Source organism: Leopardus geoffroyi, chromosome D4 (assembly GCF_018350155.1).
Source record: "Leopardus geoffroyi isolate Oge1 chromosome D4, O.geoffroyi_Oge1_pat1.0, whole genome shotgun sequence".
NCBI classification, from domain to species: Eukaryota; Metazoa; Chordata; class Mammalia; order Carnivora; family Felidae; genus Leopardus; species Leopardus geoffroyi.
This window is the reverse complement of record NC_059342.1, coordinates 88,322,532-88,348,697: the sequence shown is the minus strand read 5'-3', so window position 1 is coordinate 88,348,697 and position 26,166 is coordinate 88,322,532. Positions and strand designations below refer to the sequence as shown.

Below are 26,166 nucleotides of genomic sequence, written 5' to 3'. Positions count from 1 at the left end.
AGGAGGAGGAAAAGATACAACACAGATCGGTCCTGGGCGTCTTAGTTATTCTTTATGATGGCAAAGAAGCGATTTGGGAGGCTCACTGGTTTTTGGAAATGTGACAGTTGTTTGTCAATGCCGTGCGAAACCCTTGACCTGTAACTCTTCAGAAGGCTTCTGTAAATGTTCTCCCAAGTAATTAAAGGATCCCTGTGTTGTGTTTGAAGTCTCCCTACCGACTGTCTAAATAACCTTGTTGCAAAACAGGTTGTAAGAGTGTATTAGGTGCTATTTAAAATTACACCCACCCCATTAAACCGGACTGGGAGAATTAATTGGGAATTGTGCTTTCTGCAAATTAATTTTCCACCAATCGGTTGTGAAGCTGTCTATTCAAACCAGTACTTCTTGGCTTTCAGTCCATCTGGCTGATGGTAGTTTTCTGTGCACTCGTGGAAGGTGTGAGCCCAGGTAGAAGAGAAGCTGACAGTTGAGTGATCAAGGTTGAGTGTTTTACACCTTCCTGTGATTACAGTGTGTGACCGAAAATGAGTATTTAGTTCTTTTTAAAAGCCACTCTGGTCAGATTGGCTATAGACATCATTCGGTTACCCGTGTTGCAACTCACTTCCACAAACACATTTTGTGCGAGGCCGTGAGCTGGCTGCCGTGGGGGCTAGATACGAAGACTTAATACCTGTCCTTAAGTTTAATAGGGGTGACATTTCTAGAAATTGCTGTGATAATTTTTCATGACCTAAAAACCCATCTGTTCTGAATGACCAGTTTTATGTCATTAGCCAGCAATTTGACATTGTTTCGGAGAAGTCTTAAGTTTTTTTTTTTTTAAATTTTTTAAATGTTTATTCATTTTTTTTTTTTTATAAAATTTTTTTTTTCAACGTTTATTTTTTTTGGGACAGAGAGAGACAGAGCATGAACGGGGGAGGGGCAGAGAGAGAGGGAGACACAGAATCGGAAACAGGCTCCAGGCTCTGAGCCATCAGCCCAGAGCCTGACGCGGGGCTCGAACTCACGGACCGCGAGATTGTGACCTGGCTGAAGTCGGACGCTTAACCGACTGCGCCACCCAGGCGCCCCTGTTTATTCATTTTTGAGAGAGAGACAGAGCAGAGACAGAGCGTGAGCAGGGAAGGGGCAGAGAGTGAGGGAGACACAGAATGTGAAGCAGTCTCCAGGCTCTGAGCTGTCAGCACAGAGCCCCGCGCGGGGCTCGAACTCATGGACCGCGAGATTGTGACCTGAGCCGAAGTCGGACGCTGAACCGACTGAGCCACCCAGGCGCCCCATTTTTTTTTTTTTTTTTTTTTAAAGCAGAGGTGGGAATTTATGTGTATTGGCTTAACAGTAATTTTAATTAGTCTTAGTAATGGAGAGTGCTAGAACTAAGGCTCGCTCTGTGCTGGCATGCACACATTCTATGTTCTCTGTTGCTCCCGCAGTGGGAAGGAAGGGCTAAAAGCTGCTGGCCACTTGAGGAAATGGCAGCTTTTCAGCCTTCTTGAGTACTCATCCCACCCGGATCTGTGCAGGCATTCAGAGCAGAGTGCAAAAAAACTTCAGGTTTCAATAGGACCGCATCTCTGCTGAGTTGGCGTGGAGTATTCATTCACTGTTCCCGTCGGCAAATGTCGGCAGCGCCGCTTCCGTTCTTAGGACCATTTGGTTTTATGTTGAAGTGACCTAGGCTAAGTGTTACAGAAATTGTAGTTTTATTTATTTATTAAAAGAAAAGTTTTTAAATGTGTATTTATTTTTTAAAAATATTTTTAATATCTTTTTTTTTAAATTTTTATTTATTTTTGAGACAGAGAGAGAGCATGAACGGGGGAGGAGCAGAGAGAGAGAGGGAGACACAGAATCCGAAGCAGGCTCCAGGCTCTGAGCTGTCAGCACAGAGCCCGACGCGGGGCTCGAACTCATGGACCATGAGATCGTGACCTGAGCCGAAGTCGGATGCTTAACCGACTGAGCCACCCAGGCGCCCCTGTGTATTTATTTTTGAGAGAGAGATAGAGAGACAGGGCGTGAGTGGGGAAGGGGCAGAGAGAGGGGAAGACACAGGATCTGAAGCAGGCTCCAGGCTCCGAGCTGTCAGCACAGAGCCCGACATGGGGCTCGAACCCACGAACCAGGCGATCGTGACCTGAGCCGAAGTCGGACACTTAACTGACTGAGCCACCCAGACGCCCCCAGAAATAGCAGTTTTAAAGTTACTATTGCACTGTCGGTTTCAAATAGACAACATTTAATAAGCCAAAAAGAAAAACAAAACAGAACGATGGCTATCACAAGAGAAGTTAGAGGCAGCCTGATTAAATGAGAAAGCCCATGTTCATGGACATTGCAGATGTGGAAATAAAGCCTCTGTCATGGGGTTTCCTAGGTAGAGTCCCTGCTGTCGATGTCGTTTGTATCATGCTAGGCTTTGGAGAGCCAACGGAAATTTCCCTCTTAGCATTCCCGCTGAGGAATGTGATGAAAGCATAATTCTGTTGCCTGAAAGGCAAATCATCAGACCAACTCTAAAGGGGGCTTGTAGTGGTTACTTTTCGGTTCTGTAGCCTTTTTTTTTTTTTTTTTTTTCGTTTTTAATTTAGCGGAGGCTTGTTAAAATCGTCTAGTGTTTAGATAGATAGAATCAACGTTGTGCATTTGACCACTTGAAAAGCTTGAGGTTTCTCCCTGGCCAGCTATTGCTCTGAAAACCTAAGCAAACAACAAAACAAACAAACCAAACAATCGTTGGTTTCTTTCCAGTTAATTATTGCCAAATTTGAAGTTACGTGGCAGATTCTGGCTCCACATGGAGCAGCCGGGATGATCTGCTTGGAGCTTTACTCATTGGTGTTTATAAACATTAGGGCTAATTACAAGAATGATATTCTAAAATATTTTCTTGAATCTCTCCATGGAGGTATCTTTCATCCAAAAAAAAAGAAACCACTCTTAAACCCATAAAGACTTTTTATGGAACCAGTGCATTCTAATTGCCAGCTTAATCCAAAAAACAAACAAACAAAACCCCCCAAAAACAAACCTGATCTTGACTGGTTTACATTGGCTTTTTATCTGAGGGGAAAAATATGCTGGTTTGATTATCTTTTTTGATGTATTGTTTTACTACTTCTAGCCAGCGAAAGGTGATGTTTACTCGCTTGGCATAAAGTTCCCACTTGAGGTTTTCAGGGGTCCGAATTTTCAGAGTTTGTAGAAATTCTCTTAGTACAATGGAGCTACGTTCTTGTCTTTTCCTCCAGCTGCATTGAGACGTAACTGACATGAACATTGTGTAAGTTTAAGGCGTACCACGTTGATACGCTTCTTTGACGCAAAATGATTGCCACGGCGGAGTTAGCTAACACCTCCAACGTGTCACACGATTACCATTTCCTTTTTGCGGTGGGAACATTTAAAATCTACTCTGTGGGCAACCCTCAAGTCTATAACACAGTATTATTACCTGTAATCGCCCGAGCTGTACGTTAGATCTCCCGCACGTATTTACTTGGTAACTAGAAGTTTGTATTCTTTGACCCGTATCTTCCCGTTTGCCCCAGCACCACCACTCTCCTCTGTTTCTGTGAGTTCAGCTGTTTTAGATTCCACGTATAAGTGAGATCATACGATATTTGTCTTTCTCTGACTTATTTCACTTTGGGTGATGCCTCCGGGCCCATTCATGCTATTGCAAATGTCAGGATTTCCTTCTTTCCCCTGGCTAACTATCCCATTGTCTACATGTATTACATGTGAGTTCGGGGCTCGAACTCACAGACCGTATCCATACAGACTTATTTTTAGTAAGAGGTAAGTAACTATATATAACGGTGGACTCTTTTGACTGCATTTAAAATAATCCAAATATTCTCTGCCTGCTGTGTGTCGGATCTAAAAATAAAAATTTGAGGTAATGAGAATTACAGTGAACCTATACGTTTAAGAAATTTCTCGGGGCTCCTGGGTGGGCTCGGTTGGTTAGATGTCCGACTCTCGATTTCGGCTCCTGGTTGGTCACATGGAGCTCTATGTTGGGCTCTGCACGGACAATGTGGACCCTGCTAGGGACTCTCTCTCACTTCCTCTCTCCACCCTTCCCCCACCTCTCTAAATAAACGTTAAAAAAAATTTTTTCGCACTAACACTGGCTCTTTAGACAATATGAAAATAGTATTTTTGGGGCGCCCGGGTGGCTCAGTCGGTTGACGTCCAACTTCGGCTCAGGTCATGATCTCGCGGTCTGTGAGTTCGAGCCCCGCGTCGGGCTCCGTGCTGACCGCTCAGAGCCTGGAGCCTGCTTCGGATTCTGTGTCTCCCTCTCTGCCCCTTCCCCATTCGCACTCTCTCTCTCTGTCTTTCAAAAATGAATACATGTTAAAAAAATTAAAAAAAAGAAAATAGTACTTTTGCCAATATTCTTTCTCTTATGTCCTGGGGGAATACCAGAGTGAGCACAGAGACGGAGGGGGCTGCCTTCATAGAGCTTACTAAGCAGATAACTACCCAGACAAATGTGGGTTTATACTGGGATCAATGCCACGAGAGCAAGTACATAATGTTAAGACCCGTCATCAGGAGAAAGCGAAGTCCAGGGAATTTCAAGAGGCTTCCCCAGAGAAGTCAAGAGTGTCTTGCTAATTTATGCTATCTTTACCAATCCAGCCTGGAAAAAAAAAAAAAAAAAAAAATTACACAGGCATGCCTACAATTAAATTATTCATAATTCTCAAACAGAGGCCCCGTGTCCTTTTTGTGCATTAGTGTGTCTCATAAATGCCTGATAGGGCAGTGGGAACCGTCCAAGAGAAAGTTCACTTGATTAGAGGAAATCCTGACTTTTCTGTGTAGTCAGTGTGCCTTAAAAATAGCTCTGTAATTGTTTTGTTATCAATGTCACTTAAAAAAAAAAAAAAAAGGAAATAAAGAGAACAACCCCAGAGATTTTAAAAAAAAAAACAAAAAAACCCAGAGACAAATAGCCCTTGGATGTTTATAGCAGCTTTATTTATTTATTTATTTATTTATTTATTTATTTATTTATTTGTTGTTTTTATTTATTTTTGATAGAGTGTGAGCAGGGGAGGGGCAGAGAGAGAGGGAGACACAGAATCCAAAGCAGGCTCCAGGCCCCCAGCTGTCAGCACAGAGCCCGACGTGGGGCTTGAACTCACAAGCTGAGATCATGACCCAAGCGTAAGTCGGATGCTCAACCGACTGAGTCACCCAGGCGCCCCTATAGCGGCTTTATTTTATAATTGCCCAAACTCAGAAGCAACCAAATGCCCTTAAATGCCATCTGTTATTCAGGCAATTAAAGAAATGAGCTATTAAGCCACAAAAAAGACATGGGGGAACTTTATTTTTTTTTTATTTTTATTTATTTATTTTTTTTCAACGTTTATTTATTTTTGGGACAGAGAGAGACAGAGCATGAACGGGGGAGGGGCAGAAAGAGAGGGAGACACAGAATCGGAAACAGGCTCCAGGCTCTGAGCCATCAGCCCAGAGCCTGACACGGGGCTCGAACTCACGGACTGCGAGATCGTGACCTGGCTGAAGTCGGACGCTTAACCGACTGCGCCACCCAGGCGCCCCGACACGGGGGAACTTTAAATGCATGTTGCAAAGTGAGAGAGCCGTCTGAAAAGTTTACATGCTATCTGATTCCAACTCTATGACATTCTGGAAAAAGCAAAACTGGGCAGACAGTAGAAAGATCAGTGGTTGCTAGGGGTTAAGAGGGAGGAAAGGATAAAGAGAGGAAGCCCAGAGGATTCTTAGGGCAATGAAATGCTTCCCTATGATATTGTCATGGTGGATGCCTGACATTTTCCACTGGCAAATTCATACAGCACAAAAATAACAATGTGTCGATATTGGCTTACCAATTGTAACAACTGTGTCATGTGAATGCCGCATGTTAATAATGGCAGAAACTGGGGGTTGGGGAAATAGGGGCCATGTATGGGAACTCTGTATTTTATGCCCAGTTTTTCTCTAACCCTGAAACTCCTGAAAAAAAAAAAAAAAGCCTATTAAATAAAAAACAAATCAGGGCAGTACACCAAGAGCATGAAGCAACATATCATTGACTGTGTCCTTGGAGCTGTTAGCTGTTACAAAGGAAAAAGACGATCTACAGGTTTTATTTTAAACTTGGAAGAATCTGCATTGGGTTTTTTTCCTGCCTTTTAAAGTTTTGTTTTGGTTTGTTTTGTTTTAGTTTATTTTGAGAGAGAGAGCACGCATGAGTGAGTGGGGAAGGGGCAGAGAGAGAGGGAAAGCAAGAGAATTCCAAGCAGGCTCTGCCCTGTCAGCACAGAGTCCGATGTGGGGCTCGAACTCCTGAACCGTGAAATCATGACCTGAGCCGAAATCAAGAGCTGGACACTCGGGGTTGCCTAGGTGGCTCAGTTGGTTAAACGTCTGACTTCAGCTCAGGTCATGATCTCCCGGTCCGGAAGTTCGAGCCCCGCGTCGGGCTCTGTGCTGACAGCTCAGAGCCTGGAGCCTGCTTCGGATTCTGTGTCCCCCTCTCTCTCTGCCCCTCCCCTGCCCATGCTCTGTCTCTCTCTGTCTCAAAAATAAATAAAAACATTAAAAAAAAAAAGAAACGAGCTGGATGCTCAACCGACTGAGCCACCCAGGTGCCCCAAAAAGCAAGGATCATCTTGAGCAAACAGTCTAGAGTAACAGTTAAGCACACAGACTCACTGACTCTGGAACTGTGAGTTCAAATCTTACCTCTTCCAGTGAATAACTGGGCTCGGGCAGGTGAGGACACCGGAAGTGGTAGCCATTATTCTCTTAGCCAACTGAGCCACCCAGGTGCCCGGTAGCCAGTATTTTCATTATCCACGACCTGGATATCTACACTCAGGAGCCTGGGAACTCAGCATAGATGACGTCTGTTGCAAATGAATCTTCCCCAATCTTTGCAAAAGAGGGAGAAAAGACTAGCCTGATTGATGTTGCCAACACAACGAGGTACACTGGAATTAAATCGTTAATTGGCCCTGCCCAAAGATGGAGACTGTTCTGTTATTGGCCTGGTAGATTACCTTGAATGGCCATCACATCCCAGACCAATAAAATCGTTTGCCTATGTGTAATGTTTTGGAGAAAGATGGGCACTTTCCCTCTGAATTAGGGGTTTCCGATAGTCCTGCCAAAAATCCCTGGGATACTGGGATTTCAGGGTCATGGTCCTGTCCCCACCATTAGCGTGGGAGTGGTCACGAGCTCAGACCATGACTGACTGATGTGCGTTAAAGACGGGTTTCCCTGCTCTTTTAGGACATGGATGTTAACGGCTTGACCTGTTACGATACTGCTATGGTGTTTAATTTGTCAGTAAGCTATTGCTTAGCTATTTACGTACTTGGTGCCAGTTTTCAGCACTTTACAGGAGATAGACTCATGTTATATGTTCCAACAGCCCTACCAAGTTGGTGCCGTTATTATTATTATTTTTTTTCCCCTGCCTCACGTTTGTTTTCGAGATCTCACGAGAGTCCACCTTGCTCAAGAACCCCAAACCCGGATCCCTAAGTGCAAGGGAGCCTGAGAAGCGTAGTGTTTAGCCTTCCATTCTTTATGAAAAGTGGACACTGAAGAGGTGAAAATGGACACGGAGAGTCACTGTTCTCAAAGTATGTCAGTGACTTCCGGCTGATTCCCAAATTCCTTTTTTTTTTTTTTTTCCTCAACGTTTATTTATTTTTGGGACAGAGAGAGACACAGCATGAACGGGGGAGGGGCAGAGAGAGAGGGAGACACAGAATCGGAAACAGGCTCCAGGCTCTGAGCCATCAGCCCAGAGCCCGACGCGGGGCTCGAACTCCCGGACCGCGAGATCGTGACCTGGCTGAAGTCGGACGCTTAACCGACTGCGCCACCCAGGCGCCCCCCAAATTCCTTTTAACGGTCGGCGTGGCCCTAGGTGGTCTGGCCAAGGTGATCTTCCTGACTTCTATCAATATTCTTCTTCTTTTTCCCCCAAAACTTTTTTTTTTTTTAATAGTGGTAAAATACAAAATTTGGCATTTTGACAATTTTATATAGTTCAGTGGCATTGAACATGGTATTATTACTGTTTTCACTTCTGGGTTAGGAAACTAACACAGAAGCGAACAAAGTGACTTCTCGTGGCTGGTGGGGTGAGAGTGTTGGCTGGAGCAGGGCGGTCTGACCTCATGGGTCTCATGCTCTGCCCCCCGACCCCGCGGAAAAGTGCCTAGTGTGACCCGCGGTGCTGTACGTGTTCGGTTTACTCGTTTTGGTTTTAAGTTTACTTATTTATTTCGAGATGGGGGGAAGGGTGGGGAGAGAGAATCCCGAGCAGGCACTGCACTGTCAGCGCGGGGCCTGACGCGGGACTCGATCTCGCCAACCGTGAGGTCATAACCGGAGCGGAAATCAAGAGTCCGAGCGGAAATCAACGGGCTGAGCCACCCAGGCGCCCCGTCGTTTGGGGTTGTTTGCAAAGCATAGAATGCCTCGTGTGGTGCTTACATGAGTGTTTGCCCAAAATAAATTTGTAACACAGAAATAGCTCAAAACATTGAAATAAGATGACACTGAAATCATCTCTTTTTTGAGCTGAAATAATTTACAACCACTCCCAAATACAGCCAAATAGAGGGGTTTTTTTTGGAAATATCTATTCATGGTGACTTTTTACATCTTGAATAGCTTCTGGCTGTCAGGAGACCTCACTACTGTGTGTAATTAATGAGAGCAAAACACTTGCACTCGGATTATAGGTAACTAAACATTTAATTATCTCACATTTTTTGGCAACAGCTTAAGGAAGGTAGCCTGTACCAGAATTATTATTATTATTTTTTTAACATTTTTGCACCCGATCTTGGGAACTTGAGAGCTCCTAATGGAATGATTAGAAGAAAAAAAAATTATTATCTTCTATATGTAAAGTTTTGTGTGAGTGTGTGCTTTTCGTAAATGACCTCTTCACTAGCTCCGTAAGAGCGAGATAGATAGTCTTCTGTTGCTCGCGCTTGTCCTCCCCAGCGCTTTGTGTACTTAAAGCGTACATAAATTTAAAATTAATCAAACTAGGAACAACATTTATACCAAATATGACAGAATTAGTATGACAGTCTTGCGTATATGAAGGGCTTATGCAAAATCTAAGGTAAATACAAAGTTTCTTTAAAAAAAAGGTTTTTTTAATCTTTATTTCTGAGAGAGAGAGAGAGACAGAGACAGAGCATAAGCAGGGGAGGGACTGAGAGACAGGGAGACACAGAATCAGAAGCAGGTTCCAGGCTCCGAGCTGTCAACACAGGGCCTGATACAGGGCTTGAACCCATGAACCGTGGGATCATGACCTGAGCCGAAGCCGGACGCTCAACCGACTGAGCCACCCAGGTGCCCCAAAATACAAAGTTTCTAATAAATAAATGCATAAAGTTTAAGACGAGAAAGGTTACAAGGGTGCCTGGCTGGCTCGGTCAGTAAAGCATGTGACTCTTGATCCTGGGGTTGCGAGTTCGAGCCCCACGTGGCGGGGGGCGGGGGGCGGGGGTAGAGATTATTTTAAAAAATATCTAAATAAGAGATTTTCAAAAAGAGAGAGAGAAGGGTTACAAGAGGAAATTCCAAAGGCTAATGACCATTCCTGCAAAGGTTCATTTCCCAAATATGAAAGGAAATGCAGAAATAAAGCAAGTTGCTTATCAAACAAACAACGCTCTCTTCCTCTCCTTTTTTGTTGGTTGGTTTTCGGTTTACAAATGGTAATACTGGGTTCTGGCAGGCAAGGTATTTTCCAGCCCGGATGCCTCCCCAGCACAGCTGGCCTCTGTTCTGATTGGATGGGGGTCTGTTAATAATTGTTAAATATTTTGACTGTCGCCTCTGGTCGCAGGTATGAGTGGGCTTGAAAAGCGTTCCTATCTGAAGACCTAGTAGTTCTTCTCATGGGAACATAAACTGATCTTTCTGAAATTTCTTTATAGCTTTGTACAGCAAAGATCTGGTAGGTAAGCTCCGTGAGAATAAATTCCTGTCTTTTGTTTCCTGCTGTGTCCTTAGTTCCTAGACTAGGGTTTGACACATACTAGGCGCTCAGTAAAATATTGTTGGATGAATGGCTGGATAAATGTGATTGTTGCTTACCGTCGTATTTTGTGTTCTCTTAACCTTCGTAAACATTTTACCTGAGGGAAAGTATCTGCTATATTTCTGTGGTGATTTGTGACACATATTTTTGGCTTCGGACAGTAATAGTCGTGGAATTTCTTGAAAAAGTTTTTGCCCCAAGTGTGAAGTCTTTAACAATCGATCATCAATCCATACTTGGGTATTAAGCGACGCCCATTTTCTGAGGAACGTTTTGTACTTTATATGGGAGCAAAATAGGAAGTCCATCAATCAAGGAAAAAGTAATAGTTCAATACTTTATGTGATAGATTTTTCTATTCGGTTCATCTTTGCTTTCACAAATGTTTTCGCTTCGTTTTTGATCTCCAGTTGGCAGAGGCTCCCGTGGTCTTAAGTTTCTCTTACACCGAAGGTTTTCATACCAACCCAATTACAAGCTAACAACTGAGTGTTAATTATGGCGTATTACCAAAGAATGTATGGAAACGTGTAAGTATAGAATGACATATACAAAAATAGCAGTAGGGGTGCCTGGGTGGCTCAGTGGGTTAAGCATCTGACTTCAGCTCAGGTCGTGATCTCACGGTTCGTGGGTTCGAGCCCCGCGTCGGGCTCTGTGCTGACAGCTCGGAGCCTGGAGTCTGTTTCAGATTCTGTGTCTCCCTCTCTCTCTGCCCCTCCCCTCCTCATGCTGTATCTGTCTCTCTCTCAAAAATAAACATTAAAATTAAAAAAAAAAAATCGCAGTAAAATGAACACCCCTTACTTTCCCCCAGGTAAAGATATAGAACATTATTCTGCCCCAGAAGCTCCCTACGGCCTTACTCTGATTACATCCTTCTCCCTAATTAAATAATACCCAGAGTTTTGTATTAAACTAGATTCCCTTGTTTTTCTTTATAGGTTGTTTTTTTTGTTGTTGTTTTTTGTCGTCACTTTGATTGCATTAGTAAACTCTATTGTTTGGTTTTGCCTGTTTGGAGACTTTATAGAAATGGAATGAGATAGGCAATTGAGTTGTTTCCAGTATTTTGCTATGATTACGCTGCGGTCTGCATTCTTACTCATGTGTCTTTGGGCGTATCAGCAAGAGTTTACTGTCTCGTTCCTCGACCTTAATATATATAGAGAGAGGAGGAGTACTTAGGTTAGGCAGAGGCACAAGTTCACCTTTACTCGGCAGAGCTAATTTGTTTTCCAAGGTCTCCAGTGGAGTATGACCCTTTTCATTGCAAGGCGTTGTGAACACTGGGTAAGTTTTCTGACTAAATTTTTGCCACTGGTGGGTGTGAAATGGTATCTCATTGTAGTTTTTTGTTGTTGTTGTTTTGCTTTGTTTTCAGAGAGGGTGCGAGTGGAGGAGAGGGGCGGAGAGGGAGAGAATCCTAAGCAGGCTCTACACTCGACATGGAGCCCGATGCGGGGCTCAATCCCCTGCCCTTGGGATCGTGACCTGAGCCGAAATCAAGAGTCAGATGCTCCACCGACTGAGCCACCCAAGCGCCTTTCATTGTAGTTTTAATGTGCCTTCCGGTTACTAGTAAGGCTAACTATCACTTCCTGTTTAAAATTCTTATCTTTGTCTCTTTTCCTATTGGGTTAGTTCATATTTGAAAGAAACGAGTTTGAAGGCATTCTTTCTATGTTGTAGGTACTAATCCTCTGTTGGCCATGTGTGTTGTAAAATCTCCTAGTTTACCTTTTATCATTTCACTTATCTTTTCGTGACCAAAACTTTTTAGGTTTTATACAGTCAAGTTTATAAGTTTTTTTTCCTCTACGGTCTTCCCTTTTACATTTTTAGATCCTTAGTCTATCTTGAACTAGTTTTTGTATATTGTAAGAAATAAAGGTTTAAAAAGTGGGGTTCCAGGGGCGCCTGGGTGGCGCAGTCGGTTAAGCGTCCGACTTCAGCCAGGTCACGATCTCGCGGTCCGTGAGTTCGAGCCCCGCGTCGGGCTCTGGGCTGATGGCTCAGAGCCTGGAGCCTGTTTCCGATTCTGTGTCTCCCTCTCTCTCTGCACCTCCCCCGTTCATGCTCTGTCTCTCTCTGTCCCAAAAATAAATAAACGTTGAAAAAAAAAATAAAAAATAAAAAAGTGGGGTTCCAGTTGTAAAAAGAAAGAAAGAAAGATTTGATTTCGTTTTTTTCCAGTAGATATTCAATCATCCCGGCACCATTTTTTTTTTTTTTTAAGATTTTATTTTTAAGTAATCTCTACACCCAACGTGGGGCTCGAGCTCACAACCCTGAGATCAAAAGTCACACGACCCACCAACTGAGCCAGCCAGGCGCCCCTCTTCTAGCACTTTTTATTGAACGGTCTGTTCTTTTCCCCTTGGCCGATGATGATGGTGGTCATGGTGAACACTTACCAAGGGCTTACCATGGGCCAAGCAGTGTTCCCAGCAGAAGGTAATATTTCATCCTTACGGTACCCCTGGAAATAGATCCTGCTTTTATCCCCATTTTTTAGATAAGAAACAGGAACACAGAGGACGCCTGGGTGGCTCGGTCGGTTGGGCGTCCGACTTCGGCTCAGGTCACGATCTCGCGTTCTGTGGGTTCGAGCCCCGCGTCGGGCTCTGTGCTGACAGCCTGGAGCCTGGAGCCCGCTTTGGATTCTGTGTCTCCCTTTCTCTCGGCTCCTCCCCTGCTCACGGTCTGTCTCTCCTTCAAAAATAAATAAACATTCAAAAAATGAAAAAAAAAGAAAGAAAGAAAGACAAAGGTTAAGTAGCTTGCTGCATGTGACGTAGGTGGCGTGTCACAGGGCCAGAGTTCAAACCACGCTGTTCTAGCTCCAGACCCCCAGGTCCTCAGCCATTAGGTTCTTTGTGTTTTCTGTATGACTTCCTCTTTCCCCGTACAAACTTGTTTTTTCATGGGCCTCCGCTGTTCTTTGCGTTTCCTTATTTTTCTGTCCCTGCTCCATACCCCACAGCTTCTTCATTAACTTTATAATCAGTCAGTACCGTCTGGTTATTCCCCCCACCATGCTCTTCAAGCCCGTTTTGGCTGTTGTTTGACCTCTGCAACTCCATCTCAACCTCTGAGTTATGTTCTCCAGAAACTTGCCGGGACTTTATAAAGTTGAATTGATTGAATGTATAATTAATGACTTTTGGATTTATTTTTTATTTTTAAAAAATGTTTTTAACGTTTACCTATGGTCGAGAGACAGAGAGAGACAGAGCATGAGCAGGTGAAGGGGCAGAGAGAGAAAGAGACACAGAATCCGAAGCAGGCTCCGGGCTCTGAGCCGTCGGCACGGAGCCCGACACGGGGCTTGAACTCACAATCCGCAAGATCATGACCTGAGCCGAAGTCGGACACTCAACCAACTGAGCCACCCAGGCGCCCCACTTACTTTTGGATTTATAATTAATTAAGTTGGAATCTGTAGATAATTTGGAGAATTGCTCTACTTACAGTAGATAACCTTCCCATTTTGAACATGGCTTATATCTCTCAATTTTTTTCCAGTTTTCTTTAATGTCTTTTAATAAGTATTTATCATTTTTTCCATAGTGGTCTTGCAGATCTTTTATTAAGTTTATTTCTATCTACTTGTAGTTTTTTCATGCTCTTCTAAATGATACTGTTTCCAAACTTTAGTTTTTTGTTTGTTGCTAGTGTATAGAAAAGCAGTTGGGTTCTATACATTGACTTTATATCCAATTATCACGTTAACTCTTAATTCTAATCATCTGTCGGTGGATTCTTTTATCTATGGTATGTAGTTAATCATATAATCTGCGGCTAATGGCAATTGTATTTCTTCCTTTCCAGTCCTCACACCTTTTATTTTTCCTATTTTGTCTTATTAAACAACGAATTTCCCAAAATTAGATCCACAACTCATTATCCAAAACCTTTGAAGCCAAATGTGTTTGGGATTCCAAATTTTTTTAGAATTTAGAAAGGAACTACAGCAAACATATCATATATCATGTAACATTATAGTTCTGCCGTGGTAGATACGAATAATCACACTAAGTGTGATAAATAGAGATTATAAGTGGGCTTGAGTGAGGATTGTCATCAGATGAGTTATGAAAAAGCTTTTGGCTTTTTTTATTCTGGATTTGCCAATTAAAGACTGTGGACCTGCTTTAAGGTGGTCATCGTAGCTCCTTTCCTAGCATTTATCTTGATAAATTACTTTAAAATCCACTCTTTGTGGGTGCCTGGGTGGCTCAGTTGGTTAAGCGTCCGACTTCAGCTCAGGTCACGATCTCACAGTCCGTGAGTTTGAGCCCCGCGTCAGGCTCTGTGCCGACAGCTCAGAGCCCGGAGCCTGCTTCGGATTCTGTGTCTCCCTCTCTCTCTGCCCCTCCCCTGCTTGCACTCTGTCTCTCTCTCTCAAAAATAAATAAACATTAAAAATAAATAAATACGCTAAAAAAAGAAAGGAACAAAGACCCAGAGAAAAGTGGCTCAGACGATAAGGACACATAGCATCTCACACTGCAGAGCCCAGGGGCAGGGGGCCCTGGGATCGGGGCTGAAGTCCAGTGACTCCGTCTGCCATCCCAGCATCCCAGCGACGCTCCCTCCTCGCGGTTGCAGGATGGTTGGCGCAACCTGAAGTGTCACAGGCAGCAATGACCATGACAGGTCAAGAAGAGGAGGAATTTTTAGGGTGACCTTTCTCAGTAGCCAGCCACAGATAGCCCACACATCTAGTGAGCCAGGGTGACGGCCCATGCCTGTGTCCTAGCTGCAGGGGAGCCGGAAAAGATATACTCGAGGCGCTCTGCCAGAGGGAAGATGGGATGCGTAGGGGGTAGCTGCTGGACCGTCAGCCACGAGGGTATGTCCCAGGGGACACGTTACAGAACCTAAGTTTATGTGTTTATTTTGAGAGGGAGAGAGAGAATGTGTGCGAGTGGGGAAGGGCAGAGGGAGAGAGAGAATCCCAAGGAGGCACTGCGCTGTCACCAAAGAGACTGACATGGGGCTTGATCCCCACGAACCGTGAGATCACGACCTGAGCCGAGGTCAAGAGTCTGACGCTTTATCAACTGAACCCCCCGGTCGCCCCGGGGATCGCTTTGTCTCGAAAAGAGAACCACACCTATGTGTTTGCCTAACCTTCTTCACTTAGAATTGGAAGTGAGTTAAATTGCTAAGCGTTTGGAAAACGTTTTGCCTTGAGGTTAACTAAGTTTCAGGTGATGGGGCTTAAAAAATTCCATTCCTATGATATTTTTGTAATTATTTTGCACCCCTTCCCCACACCCACGGAAATATTTATAGAGTTTAGAAATGAGTCAGGACTGATCTCATTAAAAATTTAGCTTATATGCTTTGTTCTTGTTTAGTCTTTGGATTGCCTTCAATGTTCTGGGCATTCTTCCCTCTCCCTCTTTTTTTCCTCCCCTTGATTGGTCTTGAACTTGTTTTGGCCGGGGAGGGGTGGGGGGAAGAGAGGATCACCTGTGGAGGACAGTGTGGGATGTTTGAGAGATACACTTTGCTCTCCAGGGTTTAAAGGAATGTGGGGCAGCTGGGGGGTGGACGGAGGGCAGGTAACTGAACTCCTGTGCCTGCTGATTGAACGGGCTCAGGAAACTTCACATTTGTTAGGTTTCCTTGCCTGAGCTGATGTATAGAAACCAGGAAATGAACAAGTCGATTCCATTTCCGGGCTGAAGCCAGGCACTGGTGATATTGAACATTTGTGTTAAAGATGTTCATCTCACAATCACCACTTGACAAAGCCCCTCTTTTATTCATTTATTTTTTAATGTTTACTTATTTTTGAGAGAGAGACACACACACACAGTGCGAGTGCGGGAGGGGCAGAGAGAGAGAGAGAGAGACTGGGAGACACGGAATCCGAAGCGGGCTCCAGGCTCCGAGCTGTCAGCACAGAGCCCGACGCGGGGCTCGAACTCAAGAACCGTGAGATCATGACCTGAGCCGAAGTCAGACGCTTAACCGACTGAGCCACCCAGGCGCCCTGAGAGAGAATCTTAATTGGGTCAGAGAGAGAGAGACTGGGAGACACGGAATCCAAAGCGGGCTCCAGGCTCCGAGCTGTCAGCACAGAGCCCGACGCGGGGCTCGAACTCAAGAACCGTGAGATCATGACCTGAGCCGAAGTCGGACGCTTAACCGACTGAGCCACCCAGGCGCCCCGAGAGAGAATCTTAATTGGGTCAGAGAGAGAGAGAGAGAGAGAGAGAACCTTAAGCAGGCTCCACACTCTGCATGGAGCCCGATGAGGGGCGCAATCCCACTACAGCGAGATCCGACCTGAGCTGAAGTCAAGAGTTGGGTGTTCAACCACCTGAGCCACCCAGGTGACCCTGTATGATCACTTTAAAAATTACTGTTGTTGTTATTTTCATGAAAAAAAAAAAAAAAAAGCACTCTTCAAAATGTTTTGTTTTTCCTTGAAAATAGTCTCCTTTGCTATCTCTTTCACTTAGCATATTTGGGGCAGGTACCGTGTCCGAGGTTTTATTTCTTTGTTGGCTTTGACTGTGTCCGGAGGAACAGAGGGGGAACCGAAAGTGACTAAGGTGTGCTGAGAACATTGAAATAATAAGCCAGAAGCCTATCGTTGCCGCTTCTTAAAGGAATACATTCCGTAGCAATTCCCTCCCCCTGCCCCCCCCCCCCCCCCCCCAGCCAACATCGCACCTGCTCAGACTCCAGGAGAGTCAGAATTCTGGTGCTTCTGGTACAAGTTATCTTTCTCACCCTGTCTTTTCAACTCAGGATGCAGTGTAAAATTTGGCACAGGGCATCCCTGCATTCGTCAGCCTCAAGTCGGCTACTTTCGATGCCCGGCACCAGCCTCCGTGTTGCCCTTTTACACAATATAATTATTGTTATAAAAACATGAAAAATGCAGCTTTTTCTATTGGTGTGCTTTTCCACATTTTTTTTTTTTTTTTTTTTTTGAGAGAGAGAGAGAGGGAGGGGAAGAGGGAGGCGGAGAGAATCCCAAGTTGGTTCCACCCCCAGCACAGAGCCCGACGTGGGGCTCAATCCCACAAGCCTGGGATCACGACTTGCGCTGAAATCAAGAGTCGGGCGCTCAACCAGCTGAGCCACCCAGCCGCCCCTTTGCCACACTTTTTTATGTCGCTGACTTCATCTAAGCTTCGGTTAAAGTTTTGTTGTTTTTTTTTTAACGCCTACCTATATTTTCGTCTTGTGTTTGTTTACACTCTTATCCCTTGGGCTCAGAACGCAGTTGCTGGAAAAGAACCACAAACGGAATAACTCCTTGTTTTCCGTTTTCACAACAGAAGCAGCCTTAGGTCGACGGTGCGTAGTTACAACGCATGTCTCAAACAGTACCTGACTTTTTCTCTTTTTCTTTTTTTAATTCTATTTATTTATTTTTGAGAGAGAGAGAAAGAGAGCCTGAGCAGGGGAGGGGCAGAGAGAGAGGGAGACACAGAATCCGAAGCAGGTTCTGGACTCCGAGCTGTCCGCACAGAGCCCGAGGTGGGGCTCGAACTCATGAACCGCGAGATCACCACCCGAGCTGAAGTCGAACTCTTAACTGAGTGAGCTACCCGGGTGCCCCTTGTCTTTTTTTTTTTTAAAGTAAGCTCTACACATGGCCCAGGGCTCAAACTCACAACCCCAAGTTCAAGAGTTGCATACTCCATGGACTGAACCACCCAGGTGCCTCTATTTATTTATTTATTTATTGTAAAAATTTTTTATTAATGTTTTTATTTATTTTTGAGACAGAGAGAGAGAGCATGAGCAGGGGAGGGGCAGAGTGAGAGGGAGACACAGAATCTGAAGCAGGCTCCAGGCTCCGAGCTGTCCGCACAGAGCCCGATGCGGGGCTCGAACTCACAGACCATGAGATCATGACCTGAGCTGAAGCCAGATAGATGCTTAACCCACTGAGCCACCCAGGCGCCCCAGATTGAGGTCTTTGTTTCAAATTTGAGATCCAGAATATCGGGTGGTATTCGTGATGACATATTTTTGTTTGTAAAGTTTTAGAACAACTTTTTTGTTCCTATATATATATATATATATACAGTTACTTTAATATTCAGAACCAAATTGATTTTTAAAAATATTTTAGATGGAGATTTTGTTACATTTACTCTGGGTAGATCTGTATGTGCTGACGGTTTTCTCTTCAAGATAAGAGGAAGCTAATACCAGTAATATCATCCCAAGAGATTCTGTTCAGATAGATCCATTTAAGGTCTGCTTCTCGAAGTGTCCTAGTCTTTAGGAAAGTGGATGTATCCTAAATTAAAGTTTCCTGGGGCGCCTGGGTGGCTCAGTCAGTTGAGCATCCGACTTCAGCTCGGGCTGTGATCTCGCGTTTCATGAGTTCGAACCCCACATGGGGCTCGCTGCTGACAGCACAGAGCCTGCTTTGGACCCTCTTTCTCCCTCTTTTGCCACTTCCCCACTTGTCCTCTCTCCAAAAATTAATGTAAAAAAAATTCAAAGAAATTAGAGTCTCCTAAAACACCGGTCCAGACAGCGCAGACTCACTGCAGAGGGAGAGAATTGTGGAGATGGGGCCTCCCACATACCCCTCCTCTAAATCGGAGCCATCTACATGGAGGTGACTTGAGCAACATAGTTTCTTACCAGATTGGCTGATTTCAGGGATTTTGAATTTGTGTCGATTTTGTCTACTTTTCAGCGACGGGAAGTACTGTACTTTGGAGAACTTCCCTGTGGCTGACTTGGGTCTCCTCATCTTTTTTTTTTTTTTTTTTAACAATTTTTTTTAACGTTTATTTTATTTTTGAGACAGGGAGAGACAGCATGAATGGGGGAGGGTCAGAGAGAGAGGGAGACACAGAATTTGAAACAGGCTCCAGGCTCTGAGCTGTCAGCACAGAGCCCGATGCGGGGCTTGAACTCACGGACCGTGAGATCATGACCTGAGCCGAAGTCGGCCACTTAACCGACTGAGCCACCCAGGCAGGCGCCCCATCTCCTCATCTTAAAGTAACTAGCTTTTCTGCAAGTAGTTCCTGTGTCCGTTCTTTTGCGTGCTTTGAAAAAACAAAATCAGATTTCAGAAGGCTTCTTGCGTAGCCGAGAGTAGTCATTTATGTACTGACCCAGAGAGACCCGTCTTGGCCCCAACTGATGAGTTGATATTGTAGGTGAGGCAAGGCAAAATCGGTCTGTGTTGAACTTCATGATTCTTTAGGAACTCTGCTGAAGATAGGATGACCCAAAAAGATGCTGTCGTTCATACTTCTGGTTCATTCTTTACTGTGCATAAAACCAGATGTGAAAATAATTGGAAAATACAGTAAGTGCATCTGATTAATACCCTGGTACACTCTCCTCGTTTGTCTCTGCAGCTTAGTCAGCCTCTTGTGTGGCCAACAGCTCTTGGCACAAAAAAAGTTTGTTTGGTTCGAATTCAAGGAGCAGTGAGAGGTCAAGAGGGGGTTCATCACGTGGTACCTACCCAGCTCCTTGGAAACATCCATTTGCTCGTCTCTGGGCAATTCTGGAGTGAATTCTTGAGGGTGTCTATAGGATGCAGTCATCAACTAAACATAAGTTTCCATTAGGTTCTGTATTATCTGACTTCCTTCATCTTTGGAGATATGAAGATTTCCAATAGAAATTTTATTTTATTTTTTTTTTTTTAATTTTTTTTTAACATTTATTTATTTTTGAGACAGAGAGAGAGCATGAACAGGGGAGGATCAGAGAAAGAGGGAGACACAAATCTGAAACAGGCTCCAGGCTCTGAGCCGTCAGCACAGAGCCCGACGCGGGGCTCGAACCCACGGACCGCGAGATCATGACCTGAGCCGAAGTCGGCCGCTTAACTGACTGAGCCACCCAGGTGCCCCTCCAATAGAAATTTTAAATTAAAAAAAAAAAAAAAAAAATTTTTTTTTTTTACATTTATTTATTTTTGAGAGACAGAGCACCCGTGGGGGAGGGGCAGAGAGAGAGAGGGAGACACAGAATCCGAAGCAGGCTCCAGGCTCCCAGCTGTCAGCACAGAGCCCGATGCAGGGCTCGAACTCGCTGACTTCGAGATCATGACCTGAGCCGAAGTCGGACACTCAAACCGACTGAGCCATCCAGGCGCCCCTAGAAATTTTAGAGTATGTGTCACAAGGTAGTGGTTCTTGACCTCGGGGCTGTGAGTTCGAACCCCACTTTGGGTGTGGAGATTACTTAAAAATAAAATGTTTAAAAATACATGTGTATTTTCTAAATGCATGATGTTACACAGTCGTGCGCCGGCAAAAGAGCCATTCAAAGTGCATTTTATCGTAACCCGATATGAAAAATTCACTGGTGTGGTTTCAGATTTCACATTGAAGCTAGCCTTGAAGAAGCTACTATTTGTTGAGCTTGGGTGTGGTACCAAAGAGTATCCAGGATTCCCTAAAAAGGCTTTTGAAATGCTCCTCCACTTTCTTACTGCATATCTGGGTGAAGTCTTGTTTTTTTGTATAATGCAACCAAAGTAGGGAATCCCAACAGAGGCATCCGAAAACCCAGCTGCATTCCATTAAGCCAGACATAAAAGAGGTTTGCAAAAATGTAAACCAACGCCAGTCTTCCCACTTTTCTGTTTTGTTTTGGAAAGGAAAATTCTTGAAAAGGAAACAATGCTATTTATTTTAGCACGTGAGGGGCGCCTGGGGGGCTCCGTCGGTGAAGCGTCCGACTTCCGCTCAGGTCACGATCTCACAGTCTCTGAGTTCGAGCCCCGCGTCGGGCTCTGTGCTGACAGCTCGGAGCCTGGAGCCCGCTTCGGATTCTGTGTCTCCCTCTCTCTGCCCCCTCCCCTGCTCATGCTGTGTCTCTGTCTGTCTCAAAAATAAAAATATTTTAGCATGTGATGGATTTAGTGTTGTCTTCTGGATGGATCAATAAATACGATTTAAACTCTCTCAGTTTCTAATTTCCGCTAGAGTAAATATTGATAGCCATAACCCACATAAATGAAAACGGGAAAGGAGGAATTTTTGATAATGGCACCATCTTCAAAACAGCCAAAGCTATTTTTTTAAAGGGCCATTTATAATATTTGCTCACAAAGGAGTCTTTTGAAGATTTGGAATTCTTTTCCATTAAGTTTTCCACATTTTGGTCAAGAATGTAAGTGGGTTGATTAGTTTTTCATCTGTTTTGAATTTTCTTTTAGCTGCTGTCAAAAAAAAAAGTTCATGCTGCGGTGATCCGTGTGATGGGAACGGTAGAGTGGAGCATCATTAGAGATGTTTTATTATTTTTACCTTTTCTGGTTTTTTTTTGTTTTTCAACGTTTATTTATTTTTGGGACAGAGAGAGACAGAGCATGAACGGGGGAGGGGCAGAGAGACAGGGAGACACAGAATCGGAAACAGGCTCCAGGCTCTGAGCCATCAGCCCAGAGCCCGACGTGGGGCTCGAACTCACGGACCGCGAGATCGTGACCTGGCTGAAGTCGGACGCTTAACCGACTGTGCCACCCAGGCGCCCCGAGATGTTTTATTATTTTTAAACATTTGATTTGCGACAACATTTTATTTCACTTTAGTTTTTCAAGTAAGCTCTACACCCGGTGTGGGGCTCGAACTCACGACCCCGAGATCCAGAGTCACACGCTCTACCAACTGAGCCACCCAGTCGCCCCTGGAAAGGAGTTTTTAAATAAATAGGGTCGCTATGAAACTAGATTAGCAAAGGGTTACCAATCAGCAGAGAGCTTTAACGAGCCTTGGTCGAAATAGCTAGGGATGTTTTGTAATCTTTACTCGAATTATTTGTGTATTTGTTCCCTTAAGTAGTTTAAAGTGACCTACAGCCTTATTTACCCGCCTAATTTGCTTGACAACCCCTGTGTTTGCAGATAACACAAATAAATCATCTTCCTGACTAGTGTTCCTTAAGTGGAGACTGGATGTCCATGGAATGTACTATTGGGGACCAAGAATCAACCAAAGCCTTAAATATTTGTCCCTTGCTTTTTATGATCAGGTGAACACTTATTAGGTTGAAAGACAAACATCTTACAGTGATTTTCCATGAGGAAAACATTCTTGTAAAATAAAACCTTAATTTTTCCAAGTGTTCCGTGGGCCTGGAGGTGGGGAGGGGGGTGGGGGGCACAGATCAAGGTTGAGGAAACGAGTTTTCTTCAAGGAGAGATTTTCTGACATTGGAGAAAAAGTGCTTTAGACCCCGTTGCCTGCCTGCTTCCACCCAAGGCGGACTTGGAGGGAACGAAGTCGACTCACTTTCCGGTTTGCGCAGCCTTGAACGGAAAACAGAATGAAAGCGCGAGGTCACGTTTAAAAGCGGGAAATGCTAGGTTTTAAAGTCAAACTGAAGGGCGGTGCTGAGTCGGTCCTGTCGGATTGCACACGCCTGTGCTAGGATTAAATTGTGGCTTTGTATTTTTATATTCTCAAAAGTTCATTTATTTATTTATTAAATTTTTTTTTCCTTTTTTTAACTTAAAAAATTTTATTATTTTTTGACAGCTTTATGGAGATAAGATTAACATACCATACAGTTCACCCACTTGCAAGTATACAAACTCATGGTTTTTACAATATTCCCATTCCTTTTTATTCTTCTCAGTTAATGCTTAAATCAACTTAGACCAACTTCTAAAAAAAATTTAGCAACCTCTGTATGCCATCCTTCAGGGACTTCGGTTAATATTGAGTCAGTTCTGCATATCAAATCTTTTCAGCCAGCAGCAGCATGGCATGATGTTTCGTTGATTCCTATCTCCTTTTATTTCCATCATGGTCTTTAAATAATTTCCTTTAAGCAAATACAGTTGTTGTTGTTGGTTTTCTTATTTTCCTGTTTGTTTGTTTGTTTGTTTGTTTGTTTTTTAATGTTTATTTATTTATTTTGAGAGAGAGAGAGAGCAGGGGAGGGGCGGAGAGAGAGAGGGAGACCCAGAATCGGAAGCAGGCTCCAGGCTCTGAGCTGTCAGCGCGGAGCCCGACGCGGGGCTCGAACCCACGAACCACGAGATCATGACCTGAGCCGAAGTCGGACGCTTAGCCCGCTGAGCCCCCCCCCCCCAGGCGCCCCAAATTGTGGCTTTGTATTTTTATATTTGATTTGACACTTTTCCATTTTACACGATCCTAAAGACTGAGTTGTGAAGTTAGGCAGGGACTGGCTCTTCACCTTCAGGCAGATGACCACGCTCGGCCACGTTTGGGGTCCCGCGTCGGTGAAGTCCCCGGCTGGGGCCAGAACCCACCTTCTCTGTTCCGGCTTCTTCTCAGGAGACTTGGCATCCGCCTCTCTCGTGGCCGTTCTGTCTTCCCCGCAATGTCACGCTGACACTCCCTTTTCTTTCCCAGAACTTTCTGCCTCCCCCCCACCCCCACCCGGGCCAGGCCCTGTTGCTTCAGATCCACCAGCTCTCGGGCCTCCCTCCGTGAGCTCTGAATGGATCCGTGTTTCCAGCTCCCTTCTGGACAGGCCACTCCCTCCCCCGATGTGTCACTTCAGCCCAAAGTGCTGTCCTTGGGTCCCAGGAGGTAGAGGCAGGGAGCCCTCCGGAATCCTGCCTCCCGTCCATAGCCCTCTCCAGCCTCCTTACGCAATCGGCCACCAAAACTAGTTGATCCTAGTTGTCACGGGTCTGTACGTCCTTCCGTCTTCTCCCGTTTTCTCTCATCTGGACAACTGAACCGTCTCCTGACCTTCCACCACCTGACGATTCTGAACACGTCCGTGGGCATGCCTCTCCCCTCGCAAGTTCCAGCGGCTCACGTGTGCCCACTCGAGAGGCTAAAAGGCTCCTTCTCCTGGGCCGATGGGCTGAGACTTTCTCCTGTTGCTTTCTTTAAAAAAAAAAAAAAAGTTTAATGTGTGTTTATTTTGAGAAAGAGACAGAGAGAGAACACAGGCAGGGGAGGGGCAAAGAAGAGGAGAAAGAGAAAGTCCCAAGCAGGCTCCGAGGTGTCAGTCCAGAGCCCGACTCGGGGCTCGAACTCACAAACCGTGAGATGGTGACCTGAGCGGAAATTAAGAGTTAGCTGCTTAAACTGAGCCACCCAGGGGCCCCCGACTTTCTCCTGTTTCTTAGCCACCAACACCCTTCCCTGGCGCCCTGCCCCCACCCTCGCTGCAGAGGACAAGGCCCCCTGATTCCTGGACGTGTCCGGGCCTTTGCAGTAGGGGTTGCTGGGATACCCAGCACCCCTCGTTGTTCCAGGCTGGGAACCTCAAGCACCTTGCAAGATGGGGCCCGGGGCGGGGGTGGGGGGTGGGGGATGGTTTCCCCAGCTCCTTTCCTGGCACACAGTGTGGGTTTGATAAATGTTTGAACGTCTGAATAAAGTCCGCGTGAGTCATTTTATGTATCTGTTTGAAGAGAGAGGTACTTGGGAGCTCTTCTCGCTCCCCTGTGCTTTGCCCCGAATTTCAGTGAGCTGCTTTGAATAACTGAGAGATGACAAGTAAGGTGCTAGCTGCCCACCGAGTTGAGGCGGGTGTTTTACCTCTCGGCTTTTGGAATCTGGAGAGGACATTCTCCTTTGCACTAGGACATTAACTGGATGCTCAACCCATGTTGCTAACGGGAACGCGAGGGTCAGAGTTCAGTCCCCCAGGCAGTTTTCAAACCAAATTTGGTAATGTTGATTTAAAACTGCTCAACAAGAAAAGCACCCAGGACAATCATGGAAAATATTAGAACTGCTTTCTACATAGCGACGTCTCGTTGAGAGCATTGTTCGCTGAAATTCTATTAATCACAGAGAAGGATTATAAGCTCTCTCTTTGTGTGTTTTTTTTTTTTAACAGGATCAATTTGACAACTTAGAAAAACACACACAGTGGGGAATTGACATTCTTGAGAAATACATCAAATTCGTAAAGGAAAGGACGGAGATCGAACTCAGCTATGCAAAACAACTCAGGTAAGTTGATATTGACAAAGGTTGTTTGTTAACCGCAAAATGGATGTAACGATAATTTATATTCTCACTTATATGACAGATGTACAATCCTTTAAATATTTCTTTTCCCCCTCTTACGTAAGGTACTGTTTCAATGGAAACCATTGCTTTTTTTTTTTTTTAATATTTTTTTTTTTCAACGTTTATTTATTTTTGGGACAGAGAGAGACAGAGCATGAACGGGGGAGGGGCAGAGAGAGAGGGAGACACAGAATCGGAAACAGGCTCCAGGCTCTGAGCCATCAGCCCAGAGCCCGACGCGGGGCTCGAACTCACGGACCGCGAGATCGTGACCTGGCTGAAGTCGGACGCTTAACCGACTGCGCCACCCAGGCGCCCCGAAACCATTGCTTTTAATGTGGAAAATTCGTTTTCATAGAACAGTAAAACTAAAAGCTAAGTCATTGCCTTCAGGCTCTGTGTTTTTAAAATATTGGAGCTACTATTTTTGCGGAAAACGGCTTTATCTATCTCTCTATCTCTCTATCTATCTATCTATTTTAAGAGAGAGAGAGAGAGAGAGCATACGCCCATGTACGTGTGCAGGAGTGGGGGAGGGGCAGAAAGAGAGGGGAAAAGAGAGCATCCCAAGCAGACTCCACGCTGTCGGCACGGAGCCCAATAAAGGCTCGAACCCCTGACCTGCAAGATCGTGACCGGAGCTGAAATCAAGAGTCGATGCTTAACCGACTGAGCCGCCACCCAGGCGCCCCTTTTCAGGATGCCTCTCATTGAAGTGTAACATATACACAGAGAAATGCACAAGTCCCAAGTGTGCAGCCCCGGAGTCCACAGAGTGAACCACCCCCCTGGTAACCGGCACCCAGGTGGAGGAACAGGCAATTCCAGCCCCTTCCGGTGCACCGCCCTCCTCCCACACTCGTCCACCCTTGTCCGCTCTCCTGACTTCCAACCCCGTGGACAGTCTTGCCTGTTTTTGAACCTCCTGTGAATGGATTCGTTTACTGGGCACTGCTTGGTTTGGGCTTCTTTTGTTCTACCTGACGTTTGTAAGATTCGTTCATGCGGCCGCATGTGTTGGTAGCTTCTTTCTTTTCATCGGTGGATCGTATTCGGGTATGTGAGTGTACCGCCCTTTATCCGTTCCTCTGCTGCCAG

At 45.0% G+C, this 26,166-nt stretch overlaps 1 protein-coding gene across 20 annotated transcripts in view; it reads left to right on the top strand.

The window, feature by feature from the left end:
* FNBP1 (formin binding protein 1) overlaps positions 1-26,166 on the top strand; it is a 145,236-nt gene that overhangs the window by 28,140 nt on the left and 90,930 nt on the right. For all 20 annotated transcript variants that reach the window (XM_045469884.1, XM_045469891.1, XM_045469890.1 and 17 more), the window contains exon 2: positions 24,893-25,008. In XM_045469884.1, coding sequence (XP_045325840.1) covers positions 24,893-25,008 — 116 coding nt within the window. The remainder of the gene's footprint in view (positions 1-24,892; positions 25,009-26,166) is intronic.